This window comes from Amaranthus tricolor, chromosome 5 (assembly GCF_026212465.1).
Source record: "Amaranthus tricolor cultivar Red isolate AtriRed21 chromosome 5, ASM2621246v1, whole genome shotgun sequence".
NCBI lineage: Eukaryota > Viridiplantae > Streptophyta > Magnoliopsida > Caryophyllales > Amaranthaceae > Amaranthus > Amaranthus tricolor.
In genome coordinates this window covers 25,649,526-25,665,331 of record NC_080051.1, presented here as the reverse complement: position 1 = coordinate 25,665,331, position 15,806 = coordinate 25,649,526, and the positions used below count along the sequence as shown (strand labels likewise).

Below are 15,806 nucleotides of genomic sequence, written 5' to 3'. Positions count from 1 at the left end.
CACATAATTTAAATTATTTATTTTAAATTTACATTAAAATCTGAAAAAATAAATAAAAATAACAAATGAAATTTTTAATGGTTTAAAACCCTCATTTTTTATTTTCATTGTGCGAAAGAATGCCGACGTTCTCAAATATAATAGTTGCTCAAAACTATAAATTGTTAGCAAACTCTAGGGGCATGTAAATTTTGTCCTCGATTCTGACTTCTGTATCATCCTTCATTGTTGGATTCTTGAATCAAAACCCTGATTTCCTCTCTCCCAGATTCTTTTCCCTTCTTCGAATCTGTGGATTGCATTGTTGTTTCTGATTTAAGCGAGCGCTTCTAAGTTTACCTGAGAAAGGTCCGATCTTAACAAAAATCACTTCATAAATTTCCGTGATAATCTCCATTAGAGGTATATTTTCCAATCTCTTGTGCTCTTAAGTGTTTATTCAAAATTTTGATACGATGGGTATAAAGGTGGAGCCGTTTTTCTTTTGTTTGGATTTTATCGAAAGAAAGATAATTTTCTGTTGCTTAATTTTTCATAATCTGAGATGTGTATTTTGATTGTTGTATCAAGTATTAATTTCGATAGTGTTCTTGATTTTAAATATGCCTGTTTTGTGCAAAATACAGGTCACAAGTGATCATTTTGTGCTTTAAGATCAATTGGTTTAGTAGTTTTTAGTTTTGATGCTAATATAAATATAATTGGGGATGCTGATTTGATGCAATCTTGAGTAGGAGAAAGTATTATAGCTTAGGTTGGTGGACTATGAGAAATGAGACATGGAAATGGATTGTAGGTTTGATATACATTGTAGCGGTAGCCGCCATATGGATTGCTGCTAGCTATGTAGTTCAATCTGTTGTGGATGATGGAATTTCCCCCTTCCTAATCACATACATTTGCAATTCATTGTTTATAATCTACATCCCTCTTGTGGAAGCATCAAGGTTTTTGGAAGGTTACAGCGGGAAATTTTGCTTTTGGAGGAAGAAAGAGGATGTTGGCTTGGAAGAATTAGGGCAATCGGAAGAGGTCATTCTTCTCGAAAAAAATGAGTTGGATGAACCAACAAGTAGTGTGCATTCCCATATATATACTGACCAAGAAGGAACTAATCGAAATTCCATGGAAATAGATTCGGAGCCAAATTTTATTGCATATGAGGTGGAAAATGAATTTTTAGACCGAGTTAAAGTTTCTGAAGATCCTGATAAACAGCTGGATTTAAAGGGACGCTGGACACGCGCTAGGGTAGCAAGAATCAGCCTTTTGGTATGCCCATTTTGGTTTTTGGCACAGCTGACCTTTAACCTTTCACTGAAGTATACAACCGTCACTGTAAGAAACCTTCGTTTACCTATAAGTTTCTTTTTTCCCTTTCGTGCGTTTTGAATTATATGTGTAGTTTTAAGAACATTGGTTAAATATGTATCGATTTCCTTATGTCTGCAGTCAAATACAATTTTGAGCACATCTTCTAGCCTTTTCACCTTTCTGCTCTCTATGGCATTCTTGGGTGAGAATTTTACTTGGTTGAAGTTCATAGGTGTACTACTTTGCATGGGAGGAACAATCATTGTGAGTTTAGGTGACTCAGAAACAGGAAAAAGTGTTATCAGCTCAAATCCTGTACTTGGAGACATTCTTTCACTTTCTTCTGCTGGTTTATATTCTGTATATATAACTCTCATTCGTAAGAAGTTTCCTGATGATGAGAAAAGCGGCCAAGTGAGCATGGCACAGTTTCTGGGATTTTTGGGATTTTTCAACATGATGATTTTCCTTCCGGTTATGCTTCTATTGCATTTCACCCAGTTGGAGGCTTTTACTACCTTTACCTGGAAGCAATTCAGCCTGATTGTGGGCAAAGGTATCTTTCTGATCATCTTTTTTGAATATGCCTGTGTCTTAAAACCTATGACTATGTGGATATTTTGATGGTTACGTGTCTCCGTTATTTCAGAAGTTGAGATTACTTATTTATGCAATAGGACAACATGCCATACCACTTCTTTCAGATAGTAAGACTTATTTTGTTAATCATTCTGGCTTTTGTATATGTGATACAGCGATAGTAAATGTCACTCTCTGAAACCCCTTGATGACTGTTCATGGTTTGCTTCGAATAAACATGTCAATATCACTAGGACTATTCCACATAAATTTTCTGGAATTATAGACTTAGTATCTGAGGAGAGAAACAGCTTTTTGTGCCTGAACGCCTTTGTTATGTTAAATTGTAAGGTAGAGTGGCAGTAAAGGATTGTGTTCAACTTTCACTAAATTGCTCATGTTATTGCTTCGTGAAGGATTAAAATTCTGTTGTTTTGTTTATTGCGAAATGCCCGAAAGAAAGTTAATGATCTTTAGGTTATATGGACAGTGACTTTAAATGGCTGTCAGAATAGGAAGTTTGTTAATGCACAATATTTCTTGTATTTGATGTATCATTATTTTCTTATGAAAAGGTGAACGTCCTATCAGCTCATTAGTGTTGCATGTTATCGCTTGTTCAATTAAGGGTTTGGGAGTTGATATTAAGCCTAGGTTCATCAGAATTAAGCACATAAAATATTCTAACAATCCAAGATTGACATTAGTCAAGTCTAATCTTGATGAAAATGTTAGCTGTGGAGTTTAGGATATGTTTGGACAACTTGTTGTTCTTGTTTTTGAAGTGTCTACACTAGAGGAAGGTATTTGGTTTTTGGATGGAAATTCCTCAAGAATCACTGGTTTTGGAATTTTCAATGTTTATGATGAAAATTCTCAAATGTGGGAAATTCATAACCTTTATTAGGGGGTGGGGTGTTGAAAGTTGGAGTTTGTTGTAATAACCTTTGAGGAGAAATTGGGAGAGGGGATGTGAAACTAAAGTTATATAAACTATGATGGCTCTTAAATCAATTTGTATTTCTAAACTGAAGTTATCTCAACTTATTACAACATGTCATTACCCTAGTGCCAAGTGGATCCTGCCTAGTTGGCATTTAGAGGGTTGGATGTAAACAACCTTACTTATGTAATGACAAAGTGGTTGTTTCTGATTGACCCTTGATTGGAAGCATCAACTGCAACTTCACGTAAATAAGAAGCAAAAATTATTTAATGAGTCATTTTATTATACTCCACTAGCTGAAATTGTCGAATCCAGAAAATTTAAGGCGTCAAGAAAGACGATAGTGGTTGTTGAGGCATTGTATCTGTCTTGTGGATGATCTTTTGCGTGAATTTTTATAGTCTTGTATTATTTGAGGATTAGACATAGCCAAGGAGCAAGCCAGAAAGTAGCAACTACCATACTGGTGTGACCTGGGGCTGATCTGGTATAGTGAAACTGAAACACTGCATTGAGAATTGGCTGTTTGTGTGATAGTGCCCGCCGCTGTTACTGTTTATGATCTTTATCTTTGCTGCTCTTTGATCAAAAAACATTTTTCATCACCACTTAATACCACCGCTCCTAAGGATAATGTGTTGGAATGAATTTTGTGAAGAAAATAAGTATTGAAGCAGAACAAACATGACCATAAACTTATTTATGCTATGTTTGGGAATGATAGATTTTATTTGAAAATATAGATTTGACTCAAATTTAGTGTTTGACAAATAAAAAAAATTTAAATTTGGATTTGAGTTGAATCCACCATTGTTATAAAAGTGGTTAAAGATGAGGATTTGAAAATGACTTTTCTAACCTTCTCATTCTCAAATACTTCATTCATGAGTTTATAATTGAAATCTACGAGTTAAAATGAAATGATTGTTCTTAAACACTACCTTAGAGATTTTCTCACCAAAATTACATGAAATTTTCATTACCATTCCACCATTTAATATCGATTACCAAACAAGCCGTTAGTTTCTTTTGCGTGGGTGAAATAGTCGAGTAATTGTAGTAAACTATTGTTCACGGAGTCGGGTCTCCCAATGATCAAGATACACGCACAAGTCGAGTTAAAGCATTTTATGGAACAATAGCACTTGATTTCATAATGGTAAAACCTATTTTGACAAATATGTTACTGTGCACTTGATTTCAGGTTTACTTGATAATGTTCTGAGTGACTACTTATGGGCTAAAGCCGTTCTTTTGACCACAACAACGGTGGCAACAGCTGGGCTCACGATTCAGATTCCATTAGCAGCTTTGGTTGATACACTGATCGGTAATGCCCCCAATGCAATTGATTACATTGGAGCTGCTGCTGTTATGGTTGGATTTGCAGGCATCAATGCCCCATCTGATGTTTTGAATAGGTCCAAGCAAGTTACCTTGGAGCTAGAAAACCCATCTGATTCTCAGAATCATGTCCTGCCAGTCTCAAACGACACTGCCGAATAATTTTGATTTTTTACGTTTGTCACATTGGCCACTCAGATTAAGCAGATTTAAACCCTGAATGCCATTGCAGTTCAAAGGTTGTTGATCAACATGGCAACTGAGGAAGTAAAACAGTGTCGATACTAATCTCGGCAAAATTAACACAAGGGATTGGCTATAAATTAGCAACTTTGAAGTATCTCACTGTTACATTGCAGTTAGCAGCACCCATTATATTGATGCCTGTACACTGAATTTGTATATATATCAGAAGATTATATGGGATCTTTAAACCTGTTTTACGTAAAAATTATAGTAGTTGATTGAAATTTATAATGCTTCAACTATCTTGTTTGGTGCTTTTAAATTAGCCTTCTTTTGTGTTGGTTGGGATACTGTTTACATTCTTTTTCTCAAAAAGTATATTTTCAATGGATAGGATTTGTCATAATGATGGTGCATCAATCTTTTGATCACACCAATTGATGATGAGGAATCAATGCTTTATTCCTTGATTTTGTGATGAGGTCTGACCGCTTAACCAATAATTTTTCTAATGCTCCCGCCTAGATCCATGATCTGACCCAAAGATCAAACTATTAAATCCTGAGTTTGACTTGCGCTCGAACATATGACATGATCTAAATTTAACCTATCTCAAAATCGAATTCGTCTTGATGGGATATCGACCTGATAGGATTTGAACCCAACAAACCCGATATGAAACTCAGTTGAATTTGCCAGATCTTGATTTTGTGACTAACTAGTATACAAACAGTTAGTTCTACCCTTAGGAGATCCATTAAGGAAAACTGGATTCTAAAGCTAGTGGGTCATATAGTAAGGTAAGTAGCAAAATATACTCCTTAGTCCCCCATAATAATTAGCAAGATATTAGCTCTCAGTCAATTCCAAAACAATGTTCCTGATCATGATGATGCCAGTGGTAAAGATGATGATTAATCTATGTTAAGACCATTACCTAAAGAATGAATAAAATTCGTAAACCGCAAAGTTCACAAAATTCGTTTTAACACCCTTACTACAGCCTTGACTGAAATTTGATTTGAGCAATCATTATAAAATGATTTCCGTTTATTGATTGTTAGTTTCCACAAGTGTTCTAGCATGACTTCTTAGCTTGATGATAAATGATGTGGTCATTGCATTGTAAGTTTTCAATTTTCAATGAGATTGAATTGGTTCTTAAAATAGAGCCAATCAATCTTATACAGTTCATGATTACGGTAAAAACAACTACAAATGGGATACTAAAAATCATTCAAGGAAGTTGACTTTAGTGTGAGACAGACATTCTAAGGCATTGCTACATTTAATTTTCCATGTCTCTCCATCACTTTACGAGTTGCAAGTGCAGCAGCCTCACTTGCCCTCAGAGTCCCTGTCGCCATAAGAGCTGCAAATTCTCTGGTGATCTCTTCATGCACTAGGTTCCTGGCATTACCGAGAGGATCTTCCGTAGAAACTGATGGTATATTTGCGACCTTGGGAGAAATTGCTGGAGGCACTTCCTTCTCTATGCTTTTCTGGCAAGTATTTTTGTCCTCTTTTTTGTTGGACTGCTCCTGAGCTTTAGTAATGCTCGCGGATGCTTTGGATGAAGTTGTAGAATTCTGAATGCTATTGACATTTGTTGCAAGCTGCCCTAATGTGGATGGTCTGAACTGAGGAGCTTGAGGGACCACACCAGCTCTCATAGTTGCCTCCAATTGCTGAATCATTGGCACTGTAAAAATCAGTGGCAAAGCCCATCAGCATTGTGTAAATTGTAAAGTAATTGATATTACCAAACAAATTAACGAGTCCAGAAATGAAATCAAGGTGTGATCTTAGAAATGAAACACAACAGGTCTAAAAGGCTATAAGATCCATAAATCCCAAAGCCACATCTCAAATTTACACAACAGAGAAAAATAACAAACAAGATCCAGCCAGATAGAGGTTAAGTGAAAGGCTTAAATTGAGAAGAAAGCTAGCTTCCAGAAGGTGTGAAGGTGACAGAAGAAAAGGTCTATCACAGAAATGAAACCACAACTTACATATCATAGCACCCATGGGGCTGCTCATAACTTCATTCGGAAGCTGAAGAATGTAATCGGGAATGGATACGCCTACTAGAAACTGAGCAACCTCATTACTGAAGTTGTTGCAATTGTGAGTGAGCAAACTGTAAGTTTCAGCAGTGTATCGAGGACTAATTTCCTCCAAGTAACTTTCAAACACATCTTGAGGCACATGAGTAATCCCCAATTCCACGACTCGTACTGGAGTCCCATATTGAGTTGCCCCTGCTGGGGCCTGCTGAATTCCTCCACCAAAGAAGTACTCCTTACCATAGACTACAATTCCTGTATGCCTGAAATCAAGTTAAAAGTGTTAGATTTTATAATTACTCCCTCCCTTCCATGTACATTTCTCTTCTTATGCAAACAAGTCTCAAGTGCGTACTGAATACACCATAAATCAATTAAACACCAGCGCTTTCACATTTTTCCATTCAAACTGATAAAATAAACACATAAGGCAACAATCTTTCCAAAACTATATGATTGCCATGTTCTATATTGGCTTGGACCATTTCCATTTTCATTTGCAGGGTCCACAACTTTACCATCTCATAACCATTAAAAGGTTCTATTGTTCTACTTTACTGTGGTTCACCCAATCCAAGTCTTCAGAAAGCACACGTTAAAATAACAGGGGCAAACAATCAGGAATGAAGAGATTACATTATACGACATCTAATATGCTAACTGTAATTTAGAGCCACAACAATTTCTGTATTCCACCAGCATTTGATGTCCTACACCTCAAGTGGTACCATAATAAGCAAACAGTGACATTTATTACAGATTATAGAAACACACCATATCAGATATTGTGGGATCACTTGCAATAGCTACATTTAGTCACTTACCATATTGCTTCTATGGCTTTCCCAAGAAATGTGGTAGAAAGCTGCCGAGCAAGTCCCTGGCTCAAGTCATAGACATTCAAAGTGACATTGTAACCCTCCTGTAAATTTGACAGGTATACAACTAAATCAGCACCAATCTAAATACTTCAAATCTTTACATTGACACAAAAGTAACTAACTATTTGAGAATTATATAATGTTGGTAAATGCTTACTTCAGCCATCCTCAGATGTGGTAGTTGACCAGCTAAACAGAAGTCTACTTACGTGTATATCAACTTGATCAGACTCGCAACAGACGAAAAATGATACCTGGCATTAAATTACAACCAAAACATTGTCAAAAAGTTGACTATCCCAATATTCACATTGAATTAAAATGATGAATATTAAGTTTTTTCACAGTTGAGTGGAATAAGAATAATTTTGATCCAAACATTTACAATTTGTTGGGATAACAATGTAGGAGGGAAAGGAAAGGAAGAAAATAATGAGGAAAGCTTCTCTTATTTGTTTAGGAGGGAAGGGAAAGGAGAGGAAGATAAGACTCATTCTCCTTTCAAATCTATCCACTTTTGGAGAGATTTGTCCGCTAATTAATGGAAGGAACTAAATCCCTTCAAATTCCTTCCTTTCAAATCCTTCCACTCTAAAATTGTTATCCAAACAAAGGATCGTACATCTCTCCCCTTAATTTCCCTCTAATTCCCTCAATCCAAACAAAGTGTTAAAGATGAAATATGCCCTAGAAGATTTCCAGAATGCAGCTTGAAATTCACCAAGTATACAAACATTTGCATAATGAACTGACAATCTTGTCCACTTATATTGAACAAATTTCATAGATATAATTTTTTCGAAACCTAAGAATTAGTATACAAGTCTTGTTAATACAGTAGTTCTTGCACAAGAATCTTAAGACCTTCAAGCTCCTTCAACAAATGAAATTCATTTTCCCCTTTTCTAGACATTATTATTGGTTGCTGTAAAGCAATATTTGTATGACACATGGAATCCTTTATTCTTATTCATGTAGAATCCAAAAAGGTTTCACAGAGAGCTACTTTCAATGAAAATAAGGAAATTAACTGCAAAATATAACAATAAATCTATTCTTTTGCCAAAATACATGAACACCTTTTTGTGTGCCTATGAATAGTCATTAAAGAGAAAATGGAAGTTAGTATAAACTTACATCAAAAGCTTGTTAAAAACAATGATTTTTCTCATGCATAACTATAGTGATTGCAAAAAAAATCCGAGATTTTACAGTATGAGTAGTGTTGCAATAACAACTATAAAAGTCAAATCAGCGGATAATGTACATGGTTTTGCAATGATCGCAACCTATATTGTGATTGCAAGCGATAAGGAAACGATGATGGCATGATGCAACCATTATTTTTGCACTATGTGCATAATCCTTCATAGTGATAAGGATAAATATTTATTACTGCATTACCCTAAAGTGGTTTTGTAAGTTCTAAATTCATATAATTAAACAACACATTGCAGAGTTATTTCAAATGTTCTGAACTTCTACTCAAGAACATATACTTAACATTTGATGCTAAAATCTAATCCTAAAATGTGCTTAAAATCTTCTGAATAAAAAGCAAAAGCTTATTATTATTAAGCTTAATAGATCCATGAGCACGAAAATAAGCTTGATCAATCAATGAAAATGTTTTCTTTTGTTTCGTAAAGTTCCAACTTACAAAACATGAAACATGAGGCTGTGTCAACTTAAATCTATTTAACGTCAAAACATGATCGTTTGTATAATTTAATATATTTAGTTACTTCTAAATTCACTGCATACTAGTAACAAAAGGACATCATGATATTTGGGTGCGCAGAGAATTACCAACACAATGACAAACTTCAAATCTCAACAAACCTTGTCAAAAGACGAGATTTTGTAACAAATGGTTTTTACCCACAGACTTGTTAAAGGGGGAAGAAATCTTTTTCTTTCCCAACAAGGTAATATCACATCATCATGCACTATAAATTGTTACTAATCTCGAGGGTTCGATGACCTACATAACTCCCTAACAAGACATCGTGGATTCTCGAGTAAAAACTATTAATGTAACATTTAGAATTAAAAATTAAGATTGTGAAAAATGGAAATGAATGGAGAAGTATCCACGTTGACGACCATTAGAAATGATATAATGGTTCATGTAGCCGACTCCAATCTTTTGAGATTAAGTCTCTAACAATGGCTTCATTGTTGTTGAACCAAAAATTAATGACAACCAACAAAAAATATTTTTAAAAAGGTGACTCGTCGAAAATGGTTTCCCTTAATATCTATGAGAAATCTAGGTCAAGATGAGGTCTTTACCGAGAGCAATCAACAAAGCTAGATTGACGCTATGGAACAAAGATAAGTCGATCAATAAATGCACCACGTGAACTACACGAAGCAAATAACTTGTTTTCATTACATGGAAATGTATGATTATTATCAGAGCATGTGCATAGGATTTTTCCAAAATGACTAAAACTCTATTTAAAAATGAGATTTTGTCACAAGTGGTAAATATCAAAGAATCATGCACTCCAAATTTTGTCGTAGTTTGCACAGATTTTGACTACCCACATTACTCCCTAACAAGACACCCTGCATTCTTGGGTTTCCAATTCAAAATTAATGGTACCCAAAAAAAAGTCCAAGAAAATAAGAGAATTTTTTTTTTGTTGGGGGGGAGGTAGTTTTATCCTTATGGCACAAACTATCAAGACTCAATCTACACTATATAAGAGAAACAAATCATTCAATAATAGAAAAGGCAATGTACACTGATTAAATTACCCTACTCGTATGCTTTGCGACCTCAATACTAAATTACAAACAATGTCTCCTAATTGTTAAGTAAAAAGAGATTGGTGAAATCTAATGATAGAATAGAGCAATTTTAAGTGTCACACAACATAAATTGTTACATAAGCTTTTGATATACATAAAACAATAATACATAAGTTAATAAGTTGTTACAAGATGATATAGATTATTAGAGGTTGCTACAAAAAAAATAAGTTTTGAATAGTATAAGTAAACGCTGCAAGTACTTTGTTAAAATCTTGTAAAGGTTGTTAATTAAAGTAGAAAACTCAAATTTCCAAATAATTGTAATAATTCATTCTCGTGTGATCATTCATTTTTGTCTTTCCTTTTGAAATCCGTTTACCATTACTTTTCACTTTTTTTAACTTCCTTTGAGCTCCTGTCAAACAAAGAAACCTAGTTCATTTTCAACTTCACTCTTGCTCCATTGTCTTATTTTCTCTTCTCTCTAACTTCATCTTTATTTAATATTTTTTTGAGTTAGCATCTTGGTTAAAAAAAGGTTACTAACTTCACTTTTATGAAAGAAACAATTAAAAAAGAGAAAGAATGAATACATAATGCAAACATGATGAGTAGAACGCTTAAATGAACTTTTCATTTACGAATAAAAAGTTTTGATAAGTATATGATTTGTCATTGTCAAACTCTTTCTAGAATCAGGTATGATGATGATGATAGATGCAGACGTGGCTAGAGCACCTCGGAGTAGTATTCTTAAAATGTGGGTTAAAAAGGCTCAAAAGTATTTCATGTGTGACATTGAAGATATTCAAAATGATTGATTTTGCTTTAATTTTTTTTTATCTTGGAAAGCCAAGTTTGATTAACTATTATTTATGTGCTAGATTTAAAGAAGAATTAGGTATAAATAGAAAGGAAAAGTACAAAAAACTATAAGAAGGGACTATGTAGGGGATCATCAAGATCTTTTCAACATTTAATCTTAAATGGCCAAAATAACTCAATATTTGTATTCTTCTTACACAATTTCATTAAAGGTTTAAAATCTACCATTAGACACTTTGCGAGAGCTTTTTGACCTTCATAACTAGTTAAAACCAATAGTAAAAATCAGTAAAGTATGCAAAATTGAAGATAAAGAATCATGAAGAAATAAAATGTCCAAAATAAAAAATCATTTCTGCTTTTTAATTACATAAAGTTACAATCAATATTGTGTATATTTAAATCAAAGTTTGCATAGATTAGTTCAAAAAGTATCAACGAAATTTAACTAAAGTTCATATTCTTCATCTATGCTAAAAGAAGTAATTCAAGATAGGAATGTCTTCCATAATATTTTATTTAGACCAAATTAATAACAAAAACTACCAGAAAATTTAAACTAGATGCATATTTGAAGAACATAATGATAGTCAATTGACGGTATTTTTTCTAGTAAAGAGGAATGTGAAATTGTCTTTGTAAACTAAGAACCCTAAACCTCTTTTTTAGAAACAAAATAAATAGATAAAAAAAAACACATTTTGTTGCTGAAAGTGAAAATTGAACCTTACTCTCAAGTGAAAAATACTAGAGTTACTACCAACTCATCTAAATTCATGTGACGTTAATTGACAACAATGACGAAATGTTGAATCTGCCCCTAAATAAACTCATATCTCCATATTTTGGCAGTTCATTCAGACAAAATCAGCTCTTCTAGTAGTTTTAGCAATAAAATCCAGACTCACCGAGTAACCAAGTCACAAAAACCTTCTTCTAAGTTAAAACAAATCTTGTTAACAAAAGTTGTCTCATTGACCGATGATGAGAGAAGATTGAAACAAGAAAAAAGGTTGTTACTTTTGTAACAAACCCTATAAAAGAAACACAAGTGTTGGTTCAAGCAATTTCAAATATTTACCATCAAGATACCAAGAGAATTAAAAAAATAACGACAACAATAAAAGAATAAGCTAAACAGATTAGGTGCATGGATGTGCCTATTAATGATGAATTATTTGTTGAACTAGAACTTAAAGTTGGATATTATCAATACGAATAAGTAGATTAAAACCCATAATAGTCATTTGGACTTGCAAGTTTGTACGAGCCTTTTATATTCAATTTGTTGAGAAAAAGGCTATAGGAGCTCTTTGATGACATCTTGATCTATTGTGATCATACAAAGCACTGGAAGGTAGTGTTTTAGCTGATAAGAAAATGTATTTTATTTGCTAAAAGTAAGAGATGTTACTTTGGAATGGATAAGTTGCATGTCTAGCTCAAAAAGTGGAGATTGACTCTTAAATTGTTGTTATGGTAAATTAAGCTTAGCTTGTACCTACAAATATGACTTTAACAGCTTTTTCGTGTTAGTTAACTATTGCAAATCCATCAAGTTATATGCTTATATCAAGTGAATTTCCTTTAAACAACTATAAGGAGTATTGAGTTCAACACCTTTCCAACAACTTTTTTTTTCAAAGACCTTCTCCTAATGGATAGAAACAAATGTTTTCAACTATGACAATATCCCGTTATTTAAGCATAGAGCCACCCACTTGCTAATCTCATAAACAAATTGATCTTAACGGCGAAGAAATATATACACCAACAAATGGGTGACGATCATACAAAAAATGAGGTATGTTTATTAAAGCAACAATTTACAATCCAAAAAAGTCTTGGGCATGTTTCACAACTAAAATCTAAATTCCTTGGTAGCAATTGCTTTCTAAACGTATGGATTTAAGTTGTATAATTCAATACAAGAGCACAAGAATAAATCCAAAGCATAAATCCCAAAGAAAACAGAGTATTCTTAATTCAATATGTCACGGGCTCACTTATTCACCTAGTGAAGACCGTGTGGCACCAGTGTCAATGACTAACGATTGCACTAGCTCAGCCTTAAACTCAACCCTTTAAGTGTGCAAGCCGATGAACTTGATTAGACTTGCTAAGGAAAGACTTAGTAAGAGAGTATTTGTGTTAAAAGGCTTTGTATTGATAAGAGGATGCTTTTATAAGAGAGTTAGATGCTTACAAGAGCTTTTGAAACTTGTTGGAACTTGAATACCAAAATGAACCTAAGAGCCTATTTATAGACAAGACCCCTTACCTTGGAGCTATTCTAGAATACTCCTAACCTAGAGTTCCCTAGAATGCTTTACACTACTCTAGAGTATGTACATGTCTAGAAAGACCTATAAGATTCTGAACATGCCCAGAACACTCTAGAATACACCACACTATTCTATACTACTCTAGTATGTTTTAGTATTTACAAGAAAAAGTTAGAACCTTCTAGCACCTTCCAGACCCTTCTTGAGTATGCTAGTACTTTCTAGCATATTCTAGTACCTTCATGAACGTACTAAATACCTCTAGTTCTAGATACTTCTTAAACACCCTAGAATAGTCTAGAAGCCTCTAGACCATTCTAGAACCTTCCTAATGCCTCTTATGCCGAAAGTACCGAGAAAATAAGAGATTGACGATACAAACCGATCCAAATCATAGTGAATACTTGAACTTCGATGGCATCTAATTTTGCCTTTAAAAAAGTCTCTTAAAGAAGAAAAGTAAGTTTCTCATAGGGTCAAATGAAGAAGTGAAGAAAAATATTGTGTAGCCTCATATTCAGCTCAAGTAGTCTAATAGGCATACGACATTGAAAAGAAATGTCACTTGGATATGACTAACAACATAGGTTAAGCAATTCAAGATTTGTATCACTTGTAAGCTTGTAAACTACAATCATTACCTATACATAACAGAAGTATGGGTTAATAATCCATCCATTTAATTCAAGAACTACCTAAGGTAATCTCTCTATAATTGTCGAGAAACAGTCACCTGATGCCTTTACCTTACCCAAAAACAAGGCTAGGATTGTCATTCCCTAAAAGTTACACTTGAGTTATTGTTATTATCTTAATAAAAGCTCTAAATGTTAAATATGGTTAAGCCTTAACCTTATCAAAAGGAATTTCTTTAGACAAGTTCTACAAGAAAATATCCAATAGTCACACTTCTAGCCTCCTTTTTAATTTATTTGGACAAGTTCTACAAGTTCTATTTCTTATATTCTAGCCTCCTTTTTCTCCACACTTTATGTCCAAAACATAGTCACACTTCCATGGATACTGCAGTATTGATGTATTTGCCAGATATTTCTACCTTCTAGTTAAATAGCTTGTCACCAAAAATCCCACGATGCAGAACAATTCATTTTGTAACTTGATATTATTCTCATAGGTAACAAAGCGGAACATGTTAGAAATGCAAAAGTCAACAATGTTACATCTAATAGGGCCTGGGAAGTATAGATCTACCAGTTTGGATCATTCAGAAGATCGAAAAGAACTTCTTCCTTCCCTAATCGAAAATGGTGATGCAAGGGTACCAAAGATAAATCTAATTTACACTTATCTGTAACTCATCCTCCTTCAAGTCAATAATTGACAACTACAAGAACCTTACAATAACAGCCAAATGCACCCCAAATCAAATCGTTGTTCCATCCGTCATCAAAACAAACTGGCCTCAAATCTATGGTGCATCAATTTAACTAATTCTTAAATTTCCAATCATCCGATTTCTGGTGATTTCAAAGCATTAGACTATAGCTAAACAAACAAAATGCACTTCACATATAAAATAATCATACAACATCTCAAATTATTCGTATGCAACACTTTTCACTTTCATATACCACAAAATAGTAATAAAAATGCGTAAAATGTCCTCTAATCAAACTTATGAATTGAGATAATGCATCCTAATTTTAAAAAAAAAAATAAAAAAAATTGAACTATTCAAACTAATTATATACCCTAAATATATCGATCAACCCAAATCCCCAAATGAAAATAAGATCTAATACCTAATTTTATTAATTGACCATTCATAGACACACGAAAACGCCAAATCTAACTACAATTGATGATCAAAAATTCAAAAAAAAATCCCTAATCGAAAGTACAAACGCGAAATTTAAACAAAGATTTGAATTACTTACCGTATGTTTCGGAGGAGGGAGATAGTGAAAGGAAAGCACCGAAATTTTGAAAAGTAGACAAATGCAAGAAAGGAGGCGGTTTTTATAGGTGGCCGGAGTTAGAGGAAGTGAAGGAATTGGGTTAATGGTTTCTCCAAATAACTGTGATGTTCTAGAATGTACTTGACCAGTCTGATTATGACACGTGTTAAATTCTGTTTCTTTTAACCATAGGAAAGTTCTTGAAGTTGAAAAGGTATCCAAGTCGTTGGCGCGTAAGTTTTATTTTTGACCATTCTCTTTTAGGTGTGAATGAAGAGAATTAATAAATGTGAATTAAATTTATAATACCTATTATTTAAAAAAATATGTAATATTTATTTCAATCAAAATAAAATTCAATTCTTTTAAATTGATGTTAAATTTTTTGGAAATTTTCATGATGCAAAACTTAGAATTCATACAATATTGTTTATGTAAACTATGAATAAATTGAAGTTGACTTATTGTTTTTGTTTATGTAAACTATGAATAAATTAAAGTTGACTTATTGTTTTTGTTTATGTAAACTATGAATAAATTGAACTTGACTTATTGTTTTTGTAAGCCATAAATTACAATTGTAGTAGAGGTTTTTCATTGTCAAATTACGAAGCACGAGAGTAATAGTGCTACATTAATGGCTACTAAAGTAAGTTTGGTTATTAGCTTATACTTCCTTCGACTTATTTAATTTG

The 15,806-nt window shown here is 33.5% G+C and overlaps 2 protein-coding genes across 3 annotated transcripts; one reads left to right on the top strand and one right to left on the bottom strand.

Moving 5' to 3' along the window:
• Positions 1–106: 106 nt before the first annotated feature.
• LOC130813113 (uncharacterized vacuolar membrane protein YML018C) lies at positions 107–4,764 on the top strand. Of its 2 annotated transcripts, none has more exons than XM_057678847.1 (4): positions 107–402; positions 735–1,338; positions 1,453–1,870; positions 4,044–4,764. In XM_057678847.1, the coding sequence occupies exons 2-4, from the start codon at positions 766–768 to the stop codon at positions 4,343–4,345; spliced, it is 1,293 nt and encodes a 430-aa protein (XP_057534830.1). In that variant the 5' UTR covers positions 107–402; positions 735–765; the 3' UTR covers positions 4,346–4,764. The 2 variants fall into 2 exon arrangements, with proteins under 2 accessions (XP_057534830.1, XP_057534829.1); XM_057678846.1 differs by having other exon boundaries at positions 627–1,338; positions 4,044–4,763.
• A 684-nt stretch (positions 4,765–5,448) lies between these two features.
• On the bottom strand, positions 5,449–15,250 carry LOC130813114 (uncharacterized). The gene is made up of 5 exons (XM_057678848.1): positions 15,091–15,250; positions 7,477–7,573; positions 7,263–7,360; positions 6,385–6,701; positions 5,449–6,071 (listed from the first exon to the last, which is right to left on the bottom strand). The coding sequence occupies exons 2-5, from the start codon at positions 7,483–7,485 to the stop codon at positions 5,641–5,643; spliced, it is 855 nt and encodes a 284-aa protein (XP_057534831.1). The 5' UTR covers positions 7,486–7,573; positions 15,091–15,250; the 3' UTR covers positions 5,449–5,640.
• Positions 15,251–15,806: the final 556 nt, after the last annotated feature.